This window comes from Anolis sagrei, chromosome 4 (assembly GCF_037176765.1).
Source record: "Anolis sagrei isolate rAnoSag1 chromosome 4, rAnoSag1.mat, whole genome shotgun sequence".
NCBI lineage: Eukaryota > Metazoa > Chordata > Lepidosauria > Squamata > Dactyloidae > Anolis > Anolis sagrei.
Genome location: NC_090024.1, coordinates 49,793,473 through 49,810,795, shown reverse-complemented (window position 1 = coordinate 49,810,795; position 17,323 = coordinate 49,793,473). Strand labels below are relative to the sequence as shown.

The window sequence follows — 17,323 nt, the reverse complement described above, 5'->3', positions numbered from 1 at the left end:
AAGGTTGTGGATGCAGAGGCCATCCTGGTTCTCAGGAAGCTGCTCTAGGTTGCAGATCTCCCAAGTTTTCCCATTAGTCGGAAGTTTCAAGTAGTCCAATGAGAGGCAGCCAGGTTAATAACTGGGGCGGTATACAGGGAGCATAGAACTCCCATGTTACGCCAGCTCCACTGGCTGCCAGTTTGCTACCGGGCACAATTCAAAGTGCTGGCTTTGGCCTATAAAGCCCTAAACGGCCCTGGCCCAATCTACCTGTCCAAACGCATCTCCCCCTATGAACCATCATGGAGATTAAGATCCTCCAGGGAGGCCCTGCTCTCCATCCCGCCATTGTCACAGGTGCGATTGGTGGAGATGAAGGACAGGGCCTTCTCGGTGATTGCCCCCTAGCTATGGAACTCCCTTCCTGGTGAGATTAGATCGGCCCCCTCCCTCCTGTCCTTCAGAAGGATGGTAAAAACTTGGCTGTGGGACCAAGCCTTCAGGACAGGGCAACAAAGCAGCAGTAGGATAATTACCAGGCCAATTAGATTTGATGCAGATGACCAAGACGGTTTTAAATGGTGTATTTTAGTATTGAGATAAATGTTTTTAATGTTTATGTATACGTATATGAATTCTTGTCCCGGCATTGAATGTTTGTCATATATATGCTACGCTCCACCCTGAGTCCCCTTCGGGGTGAGAAGGGTGGAATATAAATGTTTTAAATAAATAAAAATAAATAGTCCAAGAGGAAGAAAGGGGGACTGTCTTTGGCCTCTCTCTGTGTCCCTTCTTCCCTCTCTCCCTCCCGGGACAGCTCAGCTCTCGAAATACTTGCCCCTCTTGGCCAGCAGACCACTCCAGCCACTGCCCAGGATGCGGCACTTGTAGTGCTCCACCAGCTGCTCAAAACGGGCCTCGGCCTGGCTGCCTCCTGTCCAGCGCTGCTTCTTCTTGGCACCTGCTTGGGCTCCTCCTTTGCGGCTAGGTGGGGACAGCTCCCTTCTTTGTAGGGGGAAGATTCACTTTGCCCTTATCAAGCCGTCTGATTTTGTGGCCCTGGTGGGAGGGCAGGGCCAGGACCTTGCGTCGCTTCTTGCCAACCGGCAGCTTCACCTGCTCGGCCACTTCCGCTTGTCTGGAATCCGGACCATTATTAGATTTAAAAATGGGCACCACAATTCATAAATGATATTAGAATCATAAGAGTTGGAAGAGACCTCAACTGCCAACTGAGAGAGTACGCTGGCAATGCTGCCCTAGCAAAGGAAAAACCACTCTGGCACGGAGAAAGAGGCGGAGAAAAGGGCGGTGCGAGAGGTGGAGTCTCATGACGTCAGGGACGTGCTGGCAAGGTTTGCTCCCGCAGGAGCCTAGTTTGCGACGGGTCTTAGGGCCGTAGCAAACTAGGGTTTTGCGAGAGCAAACTGTGCCAGCATGAGCGATGCTCCGCCTCTTTCTCCGCCTATTTCCCTTTGCTAGGGCAGCATTGCGAGCGTACGCTCGTGCCGCAGCAAACTACAGGAAGCGAAAGCAAGCTTGCGCTCGGGCTTGCTCCGAAGCCCCGCTTTTTTTTCCCCCGAGGCTGCTCTCTCTCTTGCTAGCGTGCCTGTTTTCCATTGCAGAGGGCAGGGATGCGAGCGTACGCTCACAGTTGAATTCTGCCAACTGCGAGAGTACATTCGCATCGCTTCCCTAGCAAGGGAAAACAGGCACACTAGCAAGAGCGAGAGCAGACTTGGGGGAAAAAAGGTGGGGCTTTGGAGCAAGCCCAAGCACAAGCTCGCTCTCGCTTCCAGTTGTTTGCTGCGGCTCTGGAAGGCACTGTGGAGAGCAGCTGTTCACCCACTCCCTTTTCTTCTTTCCTCAATGCCCTCTGAAGGCCAGAGGAAAAAGCCAAACAGGGCTTGGTTTGCCTCTAACCTGCTATGCAAAGGCTTAGTGGGTCTCCTGGTATACTTTTCATTATTAGATAAAAGATATGGGCACCACAATTCAAAAAGGATATTGACAACCTGGAATGTATCCATAGAAATGATCTAATCAGAAATCAAGATGTGAAATGATGTTTGACAAACCCATTTTGATATTAGCACATAGTCATTATTGTGTTGTCATCTAGATACCTCCAAACAGACTCTTCTATAATCTGCTATATAATCTATAATCTGCTATAATCTGCTGTAATATTTTTCCTGATATTGAGGTCAAGTTGACTGATCAGTCACTCCCGAACCTTCTTTTTATTTCTTGTAACCATTGGTGTTAATGCTCCTTAATCATAGTTGCTAATTTATGCACTTTTAATGGGAAGGCAAATTATTTTCCCTATGCAGTGGTATCACTAGCAGAGTGTGGGGTGGAAGTAAGTCTCACCAGTTGACACCATCAGAGCAGCTAATATCAAAATGACTGCCTATAAAATGTGCATGTTTGGTGCAGAAATGCATCCATTTTTTTAATTTAAAAAGCACACATGCAACATTGTTGGACCCATGGCCCCTTACAAGGCCTTGTTGGTTCTGCCAGAAAATAACAGAAATGTGCAGGTTCTTCTTTGGCCTCCAGAGCTGAGACATGATCTTGGATTATAGTTGTACTGATAGTTTAATCAATGTTTTTCATGTATTTCAATGTTTTTCATGTATTTCATGTATTTCAATGTATTGTATATTTTATCTCTGGAACGCTTGTTATATCTTGCTTCACTATTCATGCCACCCTGTTGATTATTTATTTATTTATTTATTTACAGTATTTATATACTCTTTTTCTCACCTCTGTGAGGACTCAAAGCAGTTTACACAAAGAAAATTGGCAAAATTCAATGCTTTAAAAACATAAGCCAAATTACAAATCAACACCATATAACTAAGCATAAAATCAGTAGGACAATTCACCATAAGATAAGATAAAGGGGCATTTAAAACATGAAATATAAGAATTAAAACACCTAATAAAAACATTAAATCATATGATTCAACCACATAGACCACACAATTCCAAATGTCATTTGAACATATTCCATATTTTCTTCTTGTACTGCATTAATTTACTAGTCAAAAACTTGGTTCCATAACCATGTCTTTGTTCTCTTTCTAAAGGCCAGGAAGGAGGGCACTGATCTAACCTTACTGGAGAGAGAGTTCCAGAGCCGAGGAGCCACCACAGAGAAGGCTCTGTCTCTTGTCCTCACCAACCACACTTGTGAATCAGGTGGAACCAAGAGCAGGGACTCTCCAGAAGATGATGGGGGGAAAGATGAGAACTTGTACTTATTTAGGATTATTTGATCTTGAAAAGTATCAGAAAGCACAAATAGGGATGTCCAGTCTGCCTGGAGCAACTCTCGCATGCATATCAGAGCTTCCTAGTACATCTCATGTGCCAATCAGTGGCAACCCTGTTTAGTGCGATAGGAGAGAGCTATGCCTAGTTATTACCTATAAGTTGGTTTATTGTGCCATCTAGTGAGGGAGAGCCAAAGAAGGGAGCACTAGCTACAAAGCACACAGAGCCCAGCCATAAGCACAGCATGATAATTGGATTGTGGCTAAAAAAAACCCTATTATAACAATAAAATGCAACAACTGCAATAAAACTTCAAGGAGTGATAATGAGACTCAGAACGGTTCCAGAAAGTACTTTAACCCTAGAGCACTCACATTTCTTTAGCAAAATTGCACCCCGGTTGAAGTCTAGACACTTCCCCCCAACATCCGTGCTTTCCGGGGGACAGGGTGTCCAGATGCCCTACCGGGCCTTCCAGCAGAGCACCCAGGCACAAAGGAACACACACACACACAGAAAAGCCTTCAAAAAAAGAAAATAACTTACAGGGGTCAACATTAGGCCTTGTAGTACACTTCCTGGAATGTACCAATTATGTACGAGGAGGCTGGGGGAGGCAGGAGCAATTTGGCTCTCCCTCACTTCCTTGTGCATAATTGGTACATTTCAGGAAGTCTGCTGCAAAGCAGCTGGATAAATTATTTTCTTTTTTAGGGGCTTTTCTGGGGAGTTTGGGGAAGGGAGAGGGGGCCATCTTGCATCTCTGTACTCCAGGAGCCCAGAAGGTGGGAGATGGATGCATGGACAGGTCCCAGGGAAGTCCCAGGACTCGCCGTGGGCCTGGCTACACAGGGCCCATAGCCCATCAGACCTGGGCCTTTCACAAAGGTGTGGGTATAAAGAGCTATCTAATTAATTCTAATTTGTCTCAAATTAATCCACTTACTGGAGGCATCATATGGCCACCCTCCATTTTAAACCGGGAGCTCCTGGGATAAAGGTACTGCCATGATGGGCCCTCATTAAAAAAAAGAAAGTCAGAAAGCAGAAAATCAGAAATGGCAAGGACATTATCTTGTTCCTTACATGTAATTTTATCTATGTGCAATATATTTCGATTGCCCAAGCATAACAAAATACTAGCTCACCTAGTTTATGATATTAACTCCACCCACTGCAGCTGACAGGAGAACTTTTTAAAGGTTCACAAGAACAGAACTAATCAGAAATCACAAGCAAAGTCTCCAGTCATCTCCCAAAAGAAAAAAGGTAATGGGAAAGGACATGGAAGGGTGAATTGGTGGGGAGATTTCCTATTTTCTCTTCCTTTCCATTTTTATGAGAGGATTGATGCATTTTAATAAGACCATTGAGTATATATTGTAACAGCTGTATGTATTTGTGACATTTTTAATACTTTGATATAATAGTGAAAGCCTTTTGGCTCTAAAGGGATGGGCAGGGGAAGATTCATTTCCCTCTTTCTGCAAGTATTTTAAATGTTTGGTACTTCACATATATACAGTGAACATTCTCAATTACAGGAAACAGGGGAAAAACTGGAGTCCTTTCAGGGTATATAATCATAGCATTATATTCCTCCTATGGTTCATCCTATGGAAACTTGGGCTTTGTAATTTGGTGAGGCACAAGAGTTTTCTGGTTGAGAATCTGAAATAGCTCTCCCAGGATTTCATAGCAAGAAATAGTATGGGTAAAAGTGCAAGCAGTGTTATAACTGTTGGGTGAGAACAGTGGGATTGGGTTGGATTTTCCCTATTGCCTGAGCTGGTTGCATATGAGGACAGCTCTAAAAAGATTTAAGCTTACTACTGAGAAGAAATATAGACAGAGTAACATAGTATACATTCAGTGAGTACTTGTAAACTGACAAAGCCTGAATTTTGTGCAGACGTGCCATTACATGCTGATAAATCCCTGAGACGTGAGAATTGCCAAAGGCACCAGTCTAATTGCCTTATTTCAACCATTCTACAGGGAACCCCAAATTTTGAAATACGGTCTATTAAAATAAATTGAGTCAGGAAGGCAGGGCACAACAACTTGAATTCCAAGTGCACTCGTGCATGCATCTGCCTGCCATGAATATTACACGCACCACCTTGGCCTGAGACGTGGAATGAAAGGGATTCGTTCATACAGCATCTGAAAAGGTACTGAGAGCAGTGCTGGAATGTGTAGTAACCTATAGCTTGGCTCTGATATCTAGGATTCGCTTGCAAGGTGTTAGCCCCAGCCTGGGTGTTTCTGTTATCTCGTTGGGGGAAAAAGAGAAAGGAGGGTCCCATCATGAGTAGGCATCCCTGGTACAAAGATTTTGATTTAGAAATCTTTGGACAATAAAGTGGAGCCTTCTGTAGATGGTGATTTGATGACATTTTCATCCAATTCAAAAGCAGATATGGTTACCAATGGTTACCATCTTTGTTCTATTCTTTATGAACTACTCAGCAGCCTATCAACACCTATAATCCTTTCTTTCCATATCAGCACCTATAATCCTCTCATTCCCAACCTATCATGTATGTTGCATTGCTGGCCATGATGCTCCCTTGAGAGCCCCATAGTAGCCGAAATTCCACAGAATATTCTGACTTTCTCTTCCAAGCCCCAAGATAGTCACACTGCACATCCAAACTTCTCCAGTATACATTACCAAAAGTAGAGGACAGTGGATATGGAGGAGGAAATCTGGGCCAAGGAATTCCTTCTGGCCAGGCTCTCACTATAAGTAGGGTTTTGTTTTGGTTTTTTTTGTCGTGTCAGGAGCAACCGCTCCTGTTGTGAGGATAGGACACATTTTGAGGAAACTTGTCAGTGGTCAGCAATATTTGGATAAGAGCTTCTTGTAAAGAAAAAAAAAAAGAATGATTGACACACTTTTTTCACAGTAGGTCTATTCATGCCTTGAATGATGACTGGAGTAGCAGATTTATAATGCTTGGAAAGGGAAGAGTTGCATTTGTGATATATGAAGTACATTACACCTGCATGTTCAGTGCAACAACATGGTCTCTTGGATCCATAGTAACCATGCAAAGAGAAGAAATGTAGGAAATGGAAGAGGAGTAATGGGAACATTTCTGCTAAATTGTATCTGTAAGCAGTGCATGGCTGAAGTAATGGATTGATGAAAATGGGTTACTTTGGTTTATCTGATACTCACATATGAGATTGCTTCTTCTAAAAATGTTCACCATAGTGTTGTCTTCCATGTTGTAAGTAAAATATATGTCTCTGAACTTCCAGTGCCTCTGGAAAGTAGGATACAATAGGGAATGTCAGATTAGCCCACAACCTCATTAACAGGGTCGGCCAATAGTGCGCCACATATTTTGATGTATTCTTTATGTCAATCTCTATAGGTATAGGAAGATGAAAAGTGTTTCCAGATTTCAATTCAGTAATGTAAAAGTCTGATAAAGGGAGAGAAAGGTAAAGGGGTCGTTTCAGAAGTTGTATGTGGAAGTTCCATTTTCAAATCCTCCCATCCATCATCACCAATTTACATGGGATTCTGCTCTTAGTTGCTGATGGGAGGAAAACATATTAGGGCAATATGATTTGGACAAGGTATTTTCAGATGAGATGGGAGAAATTTCTGCAGTTCATCCTAGAAACCACAGGCTGCTAGCATGGTATTTAGAGTTGATATTGTGCTGAGTTCTAAAGAGAAAGGTGTTGACAAAATGTATAAATACCTACATTTACTGTATATTGGAGAGGGCATTCTGTGGGCATATAATCACACAAACCTGGAATTTTGGTGGGGAAGAACTCCTTCTATATGATTCAAAGTGTTTCCCCCTTCATGTTACATTCACATTGTCAGCTCTGTGTCAAGAAGCTAGAAAGTAAGCTAAGCTCTGCCAATGTGCAATGCTATGCATATTGCTGATGGTTTTCTCATACCTTTTCTGTAACTAAAGGAAAAATAATTTAGTTATACAATTAGCTCCCTGTATCCACAGATTTAGCATCAATGGACTCAATCATCCACAACTTGAAAATATTTCAAAACAAAAAAAAAGTCCCAAAAGCCAATCCTGGATTTACTGTTTTAAATAATGACACCATTTTACTATACCATTGTTTACAAGAAGATTTAAGCATCCTTGGATTTTGATATCCACAGGAGGTCCTGGAATCACATCTCAGCAAATACTAAAGGCCCACTATAAATTTCCTTTCCTATTGTAAAGTTGTTTTTTTATACGTGTACTTTGGAACTGAGGGGATGTAAGAGCAATATAACTTCTACAATTATTTCTATTTTTCTCTTACGCTCTGTGTGTGTGTGTGTATAGAGAGAGAGGTATTTTGTTTTAATTTTTCGCATAAGGAGAGACTGAGAAATCTCCTGCCTTTTGTCTCATGGGATTCAGATTGGCTTATAAATTAAAACAAAATAGCTAAAATAATATGTGGCATAAACATTGTTAAAATGATGAAATTATCAGTTAAATGTTAAATTATTTTAAAACAATAAAGATGATTACAAACTGGTAAACACTTATTATTCATTATATGTGTTCCTACATCTTTTCCCAATAGGTCTAAACAAAAATCATATGGCCCTCCAGATGCAACTCTCAGCATTCCTTACCAATGGCTAGGTTGTTTCATAAAGATCAAGTAGACAGAACATATTGTAAAGAACAAAAATAACTTTCTGGCCTTGCATCGCACATTTTAGTGCAAATATTAAGATACAAATAGTGTTCAATTCAGCAAGTATTGCAGAATGTCATGCCACAGTCCACTTCAAAAAGGGTCATGACATGCAGCTGTCAATAAAATGCTGTACTGTATAAAAAGCCACATGTTAAATTCATGTTAAGTCCAATGAGTTATGGAAGGCCACATGTTACCAGTGCTAACAATAGATCTTCCATATTTGAGCAGACTTAAATAGATCATCATGGGCAGTATAGACTCCTTGTGATAGTGAGATTATTTCCATGGGATGAACGGGAGGAGCTATTCAACCTTCTCTTAGACTTTTCGATTAAGATTGAAATCCTAGACAATCAAATATGTATTTTCTTTTTTTTCCCAGGGTGAAAAGTGAAGAAATCATATCTTTGTGGATACAATTTTATTTGGTTCGGCTTGCATACCAAAGATGACAGAACAAAACTCTACTTTAGGGCAGGAATCTAGCACTTGGCTGGTCTCTCTTTTAGGAGAACAGCTAAACTTCATGATGTATCCCTTGACAGTGCTAATGATTCTGATAATATTATATTATCCTATATTGTTTACATTCTCCTTTCTCTACATGAGCAGTGCATTCTATTATATTTGTGGTAAGATTGGTAATTTCCCAGACGATGGCAGTAGCAAGTTATGGGACATGCCGAAGCGAACACTGGCAATTGTGTCAGGTGTGCTGGGAAAAATATTGCATGGTAAGCATTATTTCCTCATGTAATCTCCCAATGACTGAATTTCCAGTAGTCCTTCTGTTGCAATATTCCTTTATTTCAAAAAAAAAAAAGAATGGGGATCCATCTCCTATTGATATATTGCTCCTAATTGTTAATAATTGGGTTCAAAAGTCACTAGGGGTGCATCTACACAATAGATTTAATGCAGTTTGACACCACTTTAACTTCCATGCTATGGAATCCTGGAAGTCTTACAAGAGCTTTAGCTTTCTCTGTCAAAAAAACGCTGTCCCACCAAACTACAACTACATGGCAGTTAAAGCAATGTCAAACTTGTATTTAATGTTCAGTTAATACTCTGCTGCATTGTTTTCCTCATAGTGTTTTCTTGTACTCTGTTGAGAAATAAAGAATCTGAGATCTGTACAAATATTTAAAAAAAGATGACATCTTTATACGTTGTTCCATTGACAGGTTATGAGATTTGTGGAGTAGAAAACCTTCCAAAAGGACCAGCCGTTATTGTTTATTATCATGGAGGCCTTGCTATCGATTATTACCTCTTTGTACTAGGACTCTATAGAATCACAGGGAGATTCTGCTGTTCTGTGCTGGATCATCTCCTTTTTTATCTGCCAGGTAAAAAGCCAGATCTTGTAATTGATTCTGAATCTGAAGAAACAGACTTAGGATTCATCTACACTTTGGAATTAATGCAATTTGACCTTATAAACCTACTACTCCCATGATTCCATGTAACTGTTATCAGAAATATTTTAGTTCAAAATTATACCGCTAAAAACAAGAGCAGCATCACCAGTCTGCAAGCTACCCATGGTAGAAAAGAGGTATTCAGAAGATATACAGGGAGTGTAGTTTTTCAGGTCAGAATTTTCCTGCTCAAGTACGCATTGTTCTCATTGCATCTGGCAATTTACAAAAAGACATATACAAGTCCTTTCACTAGCCTTCACAACATTAAACTCTGCACTATCTTAGAGATACTTGGATTTCTATCTATGTTTGATAAAAACAAGTTTTTTAAATGTCATCTACACAGTGAGGGAAAAAGATTATTACCGTTCTCAGCAGAAGGTAATGCTAAGGTTACCCAGGATTAGAAACCAGGGACCAAGGACTCATTCCCATGAACCTCAAAACCCCTAAGTGACTGAAAAGCCACAAGCTACCTGGACCATATAGACTTCTTCACTGCTACTGTGGTTCAAGCACCTCTGGAAACAGCCCAGGATATTTTCTTCTCCAAACTGCATCTGCTGCTTAAGTCGATAAATGTTGATAAATCTCAAATATGAGACTTGCATTAAGTGAACAATGTCAATCAAAGCTGCAACTAATAACAGGCATAGAATCCCTCTGAACACTCTGAATAAACACTTAAACTTTTTTGTCTTATTTTGTATTCTACATTATCTGTATTCTTCCTTAATCTTTAACAAAAATGAAGCAATTATCTTTTTTTCCATTTTTTCCCCAGGTTTAAAACAATTTTTGCACATAAATCAGTGTTATCATCCTACAAGAGAGGAATGTGTGGCACTTCTGAAGCAAGGACATTTACTGGGCATTGCACCTGGTGGAGTTCGAGAGCAGAATTATGGAGACAATACTTACAAGCTTTTGTGGGGAAAACGAAGAGGATTTGCTCAAATAGCTATAGATGCAAAAGTGGTAAGCAGTCCATTTGTCATTGTCACCCTCCCATCTTTTCTATACTCTTTGAATTCTATATCATTTCTTGGAAACACTTTAATTTCATGCACTGAATTTATGGATCAAGTGTAAAATATCAGAACTGACGACCTGTTTTCAGAGAAGGGAAATGTGTTTTGATTATTACTTATTTTTACATATTTCTAATTCTTCATTTAAAAATCTCATAGAAGATGTCAATACTTCATCTGTCAGATTGATTTCAAAGTGCTACAAAATTTAGGGACATACACAGTGCAAACAGTAAATACTAGGGGCATGCAACCTTTTTGTAAGTCATCGTAAGTTATATCAAATTTGTTAAATTCATATTTACAATGCAATATCCATCACGCAGGTATGGCCCATGCCAAAAACATGAGAATCAAAATTTACCTAATACATTTTTGTTTGAATTTTGTACATCTCAGAAGCCTGCCAAAGTCAGTTTCATTTTCAGCACAAGGAAACAAAGCAAAGCCAAAAAGGCTCCTTTCCTCTTTAAATTAATGGCCTCTCACCATTAGGAGAGGGAAGTAGCAAGGAGAAAGCAAAATTCACTAGGAAAGAGACTGAGAAAGAACAGAATTCTTGGAAATGTAGTTTGGCAAGGAGTCCTTTGCCAGAGAATTCAAAAGGCCCAGCCCTAAACTACATTTCCCAGAATTCTGCTCATCATCAGAAAGCCCCAATCATTCTGAAGAGATTTGTCCCTCTGTAGCAGCAGCCAGCCAGAGTTCCAATAAATTGTTGAATCTGCAACGAGGAGGACTGGCTGATACTTGTAGTAAGTAAGTCTCTGTGTTGAGCTGGGAAGAAATTGGGGGGGGGGGGGCAGGTTGTTTTTTGTTTGTTTTTGTTTTGTTTGCTGCTCTAGAGACTAGGATATGAAGTAATGCATTCAAACTACAGAAAAAGAGATGCCACCCAAACATTAGGAATAACTTCCCGATAGTGAGAGCTATCCGATGGTGGAATATGCTGCCTTGGAGTGTGGTGGAATCTCCTTTGGAAATTTTAAAACAGAGGCTGGGTGGTCCTGTATGCTTTGATTGTGTGTTTTTGCAATGCAAAGGGTTGGATGGTCCTTGTGATATCTCCCAGCCCTATGAGTCCATGATTTATGATTCGATGAATTTTTCATTGGAGACACACTGGTTTAGGTTATGTGTGAAATATCCTGATACACACACAATAATTCACCAATTTCATTACAAATGATAGTTTCAGAGAAGGAATGTTTTTCAGAACAGCAGTTAAGAAATACATAGTTACTTTAAATTTTTTCACACCTATGAAAAAACCTAATTACCATCTCTCTAAACCCACAGTTGATGTGTTCCGTTACATCTTTTTTCAAGTATCTCTCATTTAAGAATGTCCTGGTTCTAACATCTCTTTTTGGTTTCTGTTAGCCTGTCATCCCTGTTTTTACTCAGAATATAAGAGAAGGATACATAATATATGGAAATACAAGTAAGTCACACTCAGTATTTGTTTAAAAATTAGGAATTTTCCTGTTTCAAATGTATATATACACTCATGTAAGAGAGAGCAATGTTGGAATACATTGGGATTTAGGTCAAAGTTAAAATTATATAAATTCAGGTGTAAGTATTGCTATAGGTCTGATTTATATATCTTAATATAATATAATATACAGGGCTAACAAGATGGATTTATGAACAAACTCGGGTACTTAGCTTTCCAGTATATGGAATCATTCCAGTCAAACTGCGAACTCATATTGGGCAACCCATTCCATATGATCCCAATATAACTGCTGAGGAACTAGCTGAAAAAGTAAGTATTTCACTGTCGAATGTTTAACTATGTATTCAGATATCACAGTGATCAGTTCTGTTAGAAATTTGTGGAAACTTTAAGGAAGTTATATTGAGTTTGATATTAATGTTTTCTTCATTTATCATACATACTTCCCAAAGATTGTATGCCCATGAATTTGACAACCACTAACAAATTATCACAAATTAAAGAGAAGCTTTTCCTACAAACACAGGTATATGAACGACAGGTACTGCCAGATCTGGCCACGGTGGTGCATGCCTCAGTTACATCCCATCAGGATTACTGTAATGTGTTCTATGTGGGGCTGCCTCTGAAAAGGGCTTGGAAACTTCAGCTGGTCCAAAGAGCTGCAACCAATTTAATAGCTGGGGCTGGCTACAGGAAATTGACAACTCTCCTGTTACAGCAGCTTCACTGGCTGCCAGTCTGTTTCTGGGCACAATTCAAAGTGCTGGTTATGACTTTTAGAGCCCTAGACCAGGCATCCTAAAACTGCAGCCCTCAGGCCGTTTGGGCCTCCAACTCCCAGAAGCCCTAATGAGCTTGTTCAATTGTCAGGAATTCTGGGAGTTGAAGGCCCAAACAGCTGGAGGGGCACAGTTTGAGGATGCATGCCCTAGACCAGGGGTCCACAAACTTTTTAAACAGAGGGCCAGATCTCAATCTCTCAAACTGTTGGAGGGCCGGATTATAATTTGAAAAAAAACATGAATGAATTGCTATGCTCACTGCACATATCTTGTTAAGTGCAACAAACACTTAAAAACAATACAATAATTAAAATGAAGAACAATTTTAACAAATATAAACTTAATAGTATTTCAATGGGAACTGTGGACCTGCTTTTGGCTGATTAGATAGGGTTGTTGTTGTTTGCTTTCAAGTCATTTCAGACTTAGGTTGACCCTGAGCAAGGGCCAGGTAAATGACCTTGGAGGGCCGTATCCTCCCCCCGGGCCTTAGTTTGAGGACCCCTGCCCTAGACGGTTCAGGTCCAGGCTATTTGACCGACTGCATCACCTTGTATGAACCTGCCCAGGCCCTGAGGTCTTCAGGAGATGCCCTTCTCTTAGTCCCAAGCTTGGTTGGTAGGAATGGGAGAGCAAGCCTTCCTTCTCGGTAGCTGCCCCTTGGCTCTGGAACTCCTTGCCCAGTGAAGCCACAGTGGCCCCTCCCTCCCACAGTGGCAGGCTATAACCTTTTTATTCTGACAGTCTTTTAAAGATGATGCTTTTTAACATCTAGTCAGGGGGTCCTGTAGTTTTTAACTTTGAATTTATTATAATTATTTTTAACTGTGTATTTTTTAATACTGTTTATATTTAATTCTGTTTCAGTGTTTGAATATGTGTATATTTTAAATTGTATGCTATTGCTTTTATGTGAAGCCACTTTGAGTCTCCTCCAGGAGAGATAAAATGGGGAATAATAATAATAATAATTATTATTATTATTATTATTATTATTGCAGTAAAATCCAGCATGCATTCTGCTTCAATGATAAATCATTCAATTCCCCTTTGAAAGTGAGGTTCCTCACAACCTAGATTTATCCATGTACACAAAGTAAAAATAAAAGAAAGATGACCCCTCTCTGAGCAGGATTATTCTGAAACCGAACAATGATCTTCCAGTGTGCATGGAATACTGAAGTGCACATTGAGTGTGTTGTGGCAGAGGGACAAAAGGGACACTGGAAGAGGAAGAAAAAAAACTGGATGCTTTAAATTCTTAAGTACCTATATGTATGCTAAAATTATTTGTTCTTTCATGGGCTAACCATCCTCCCACTTCTTCAGGTATTATAAAATAGTCCACTGTAAGACTGGCCATGGTTAGGAAATGTCCCAGGCATAGTGCAACAGAGGCAAAGGTTTCACAACTTTATATCCTTAAGCCAATTTTAAGCTTCCCTTTCAAATATGATTATAAATCATCTCCCCCATCATATGCCCTTAGCCCAGAACAAGTGGGTGGTTGTCATAACTCCTTGCTTTGTTCCTCCCAAAAACAACATCCAGTAGATCTTCCACATTATCTTCGAGATTAGGAAATCTCCAGCATTACACATCGTTGTTCAGATATACATATATTTTTAAAATATCACTTGAGGAATGGTATATTTTAATGACCCACTTGCTTGACCTCCCACTTTACCAGCAATTTCTGTTTGTGGAGCACAGGATTCTAGTAATAAATAAAAAGAACTCCACACTTCCTTAAAATTCCTATACTACTCCCTTTTGTCCATACCTGCACATTCTAATTTGTTTGTGGAATATATGAGGAGGTTTCACTATCTGTTTTTTTCCATTGCCTCCGTACTGTCTCTGGAGAACTCATGTACTATAGTGTCTTTATGTTCAAATTGGTATATGCATATCTATGTGTTTTCAGCCCTCATTGGTCTAATTTATTGCCGGAGATGGGTTGATAAAATGCATTTGTAATGAGAGATCTTTCCAAAGAAGTAAACACACAAAGCAGTAACAGAGTTTTTAATTACTCCTGCTCCTTCAATCAAAGATATCCTGCTTTGGGGGATCCATTATGTAATTTCCAAATACCAGGGATGGCAGAGTATGGAGGAGGTGTTTATCTTATTAAAAAAGACTGGGAAGGTAGAAGACGGGGGGGGGGGGGGGGAGGAGGAAGATTACATTGCAGATGAATAGACTCAATCAGGAAAGCCACAATCTGCATTTGGAAGACCTAAGCAGGGCTATTGATGACAGGACTCCTTACATCAGACTCAGTTTGATGGCAGTCAATAAGATTATAACTAGAAATCCATACTGGAATGATTGTCATTCTGGATCTATTCATCAGCCAATTACTCATCAGAGCTTCCAAGTAGGATATTAGTTTAATACATTGCCATTTATTCTTTCCAGGTGACTAGTTTCTCAGCCAAATTTTGCAAAAACGTAGGATGATAATTGTGAGGAAGGGCAAACTGAAAAGGCTCAATGTTTTTAAAGCATATAGCCTCTTTCTTAGCAAGGAGATTACATGCTTTGGTTGTGACTATTCCAACTTTGGGAATGAGAAGTACAGTGTTCCCTCACTTATCGCAGGGGTTCCATTCCAGGACCACCCACAATAAGTAAAAATCTGTGAAGTAGGGATACCATATTAATTTTAATATTTATACATTATTTTATATTTTATATATATTATTTTCTTACCCACCTCTTGGCCCATCCCAAGGGCACCTGCCTGCCTCCCTGGCCTCCGCAGAACCCGGCAGAGCCTCCGGAGCCACGCAGGCAGCATCAGGCTAGGGAGGCAGGCCTTCCCTGCCGTGCCACAGGCCTCTGCACTTCCAAGGTCCCTGTCCTCCACTGGACTTAAATATTTTACATTTTATATTTTATTAATATTTTCAAAAACCCACAAAACAGTGCGTCTGCTAAAAGCGAACCACGAAGTAGCAAGGTAACACTGTATATGTATTTTATTCTAAATCTTCAACTTTTCATCTTTTTCTTGTAACAGGCAAAAATGGCAGTTGAAGCTTTACGGGACAAACATCAGAGAATACCGGGAAGCATCCTGAGAGCCCTTCGGGAACGTTTTGAGGTGCATCACAAAAGCAAATAATCTGAATAACAGACTGCACTGATATCTTTCTTATAGTGTTGCCTCACAAATATTTACTGTACAAATATAAATTAAAGGCTTTTAACAACTCTCCGGTTTTTATTCATTACTGTCATAATAATAATATTTTTCTCTAAGCCTAATCACATCAAGGTTTTTTTCTCCTCAGGATGGAGCTGAGGAGGGAAGGGTGTCCAACAAGTTCCCCTAGAAGCAATATAATTTAGTTATTTGCTTACTTCATTTGTGTCCTGCCTTTCTTCCCATAGGGACTCAATGTGGCTAACAACAACATGTAAATACAATTAAAAAAACCAAGCAAATACAAAAAAAATTAAAATGTGTCAGGGATACAAAATTTTAAACGCAGTTAAAATACAATAAAATATATTGAAAATTACATTTAAAATCTAAACATTGCCCCCAAAGTAGACCCATAACCTCCCTAACAGCCTCCCCCTCATCATCCCCCAAATGCCTGATAGCAGAAATATGTCTTCACCTGCCTGTGAAAGGTAAGTAAGTTTGTAACTCACTCCCTCTTGGGAGGGAGTTGCAAAGTCTGGGAGCAGCCACAGAAAAGGCCTCTCCCTCATTTCCAGATCATGGATTTGTAACAGGTTCAGGGAGAGAGAGAAAAAGGGGGGAGGAATCTAAGGCATCTAGGGCTTTAAAGGACATCTTAGGGCTTGTGTACACTGGTCAATTTGAGGGCCAGGCCAGAGCACAAATACTCCAGACTGTCCACAGAGACCTCAAAGGTGTTTACACATTCTGTGTATGACGTGCACAGGCAACAGATCCACCATCCAACCTGACAAAAAACCAGTTACCTTTCCTGACTTGTATCATTGCTGCTGAGCATCTCCTGGATATTGGGGATACCCATAGTGACCTAAGTAGGGGCACCCATGTGAACAAGGAGAAAGCTCATTCCCTTCTCCTTCATCATTTAGGTGTCTCCACTGATTTCAGTGCAGGCGCCTGTGACTACCAAAATCTCTCATGGAGTTCTGCAGCCATCTGCAGTGGCAATGGGGGTAATATGGGCCTGATCCTTTTTTCCTGCACTGATAAAATAAGCAATTATAAAAATTAAAAGAAAAACAGAAACAAAAACAACAGTATATAACTGTGGCACATGCAGGCAAAACCACATGATCCAAAGCATGAACGTAATGGTGTGATTCTATAGAACCTCATTGCATTGAGGCAGAGAAGCGTCTTCTCCCAGCTTCTCTGTGCTGCTGACATGGATTCCCCCCAAAGCCAGCATGGAGTCCCCTGGAGCCCATCATATGACACAGGACTACTTCCAGTGGGACTCTGGGGGGGCTCCATGGCAGCAGTGCAGAGAAATGGAGGGGCAAAGAGGAAAAGGTGGACAGCCAAAAAATGTCATAGGAAAGGATACCATGCCCTCCAATGACCCCTGACAGTAGCGAACGCAGTGTCACACTGCCCACGATTTCCTCCAATGTCCCCCGGCTTTGTAAGGCCATCTGATGAGA

General features: G+C 40.4%; 1 protein-coding gene across 2 annotated transcripts; it reads left to right on the top strand.

Moving 5' to 3' along the window:
- Positions 1–4,040: 4,040 nt before the first annotated feature.
- On the top strand, positions 4,041–15,901 carry LOC132774843 (DGAT1/2-independent enzyme synthesizing storage lipids-like). Of its 2 annotated transcripts, XM_060775328.2 has the most exons (8): positions 4,041–4,545; positions 5,275–5,450; positions 8,357–8,708; positions 9,162–9,326; positions 10,186–10,379; positions 11,816–11,876; positions 12,064–12,203; positions 15,708–15,901. In XM_060775328.2, exons 3-8 carry the CDS (start codon positions 8,423–8,425, stop codon positions 15,810–15,812), a joined length of 951 nt encoding a protein of 316 aa, XP_060631311.2. In that variant the 5' UTR covers positions 4,041–4,545; positions 5,275–5,450; positions 8,357–8,422; the 3' UTR covers positions 15,813–15,901. The 2 variants fall into 2 exon arrangements, with proteins under 2 accessions (XP_060631311.2, XP_060631310.2); XM_060775327.2 differs by lacking the exon at positions 5,275–5,450.
- Positions 15,902–17,323: the final 1,422 nt, after the last annotated feature.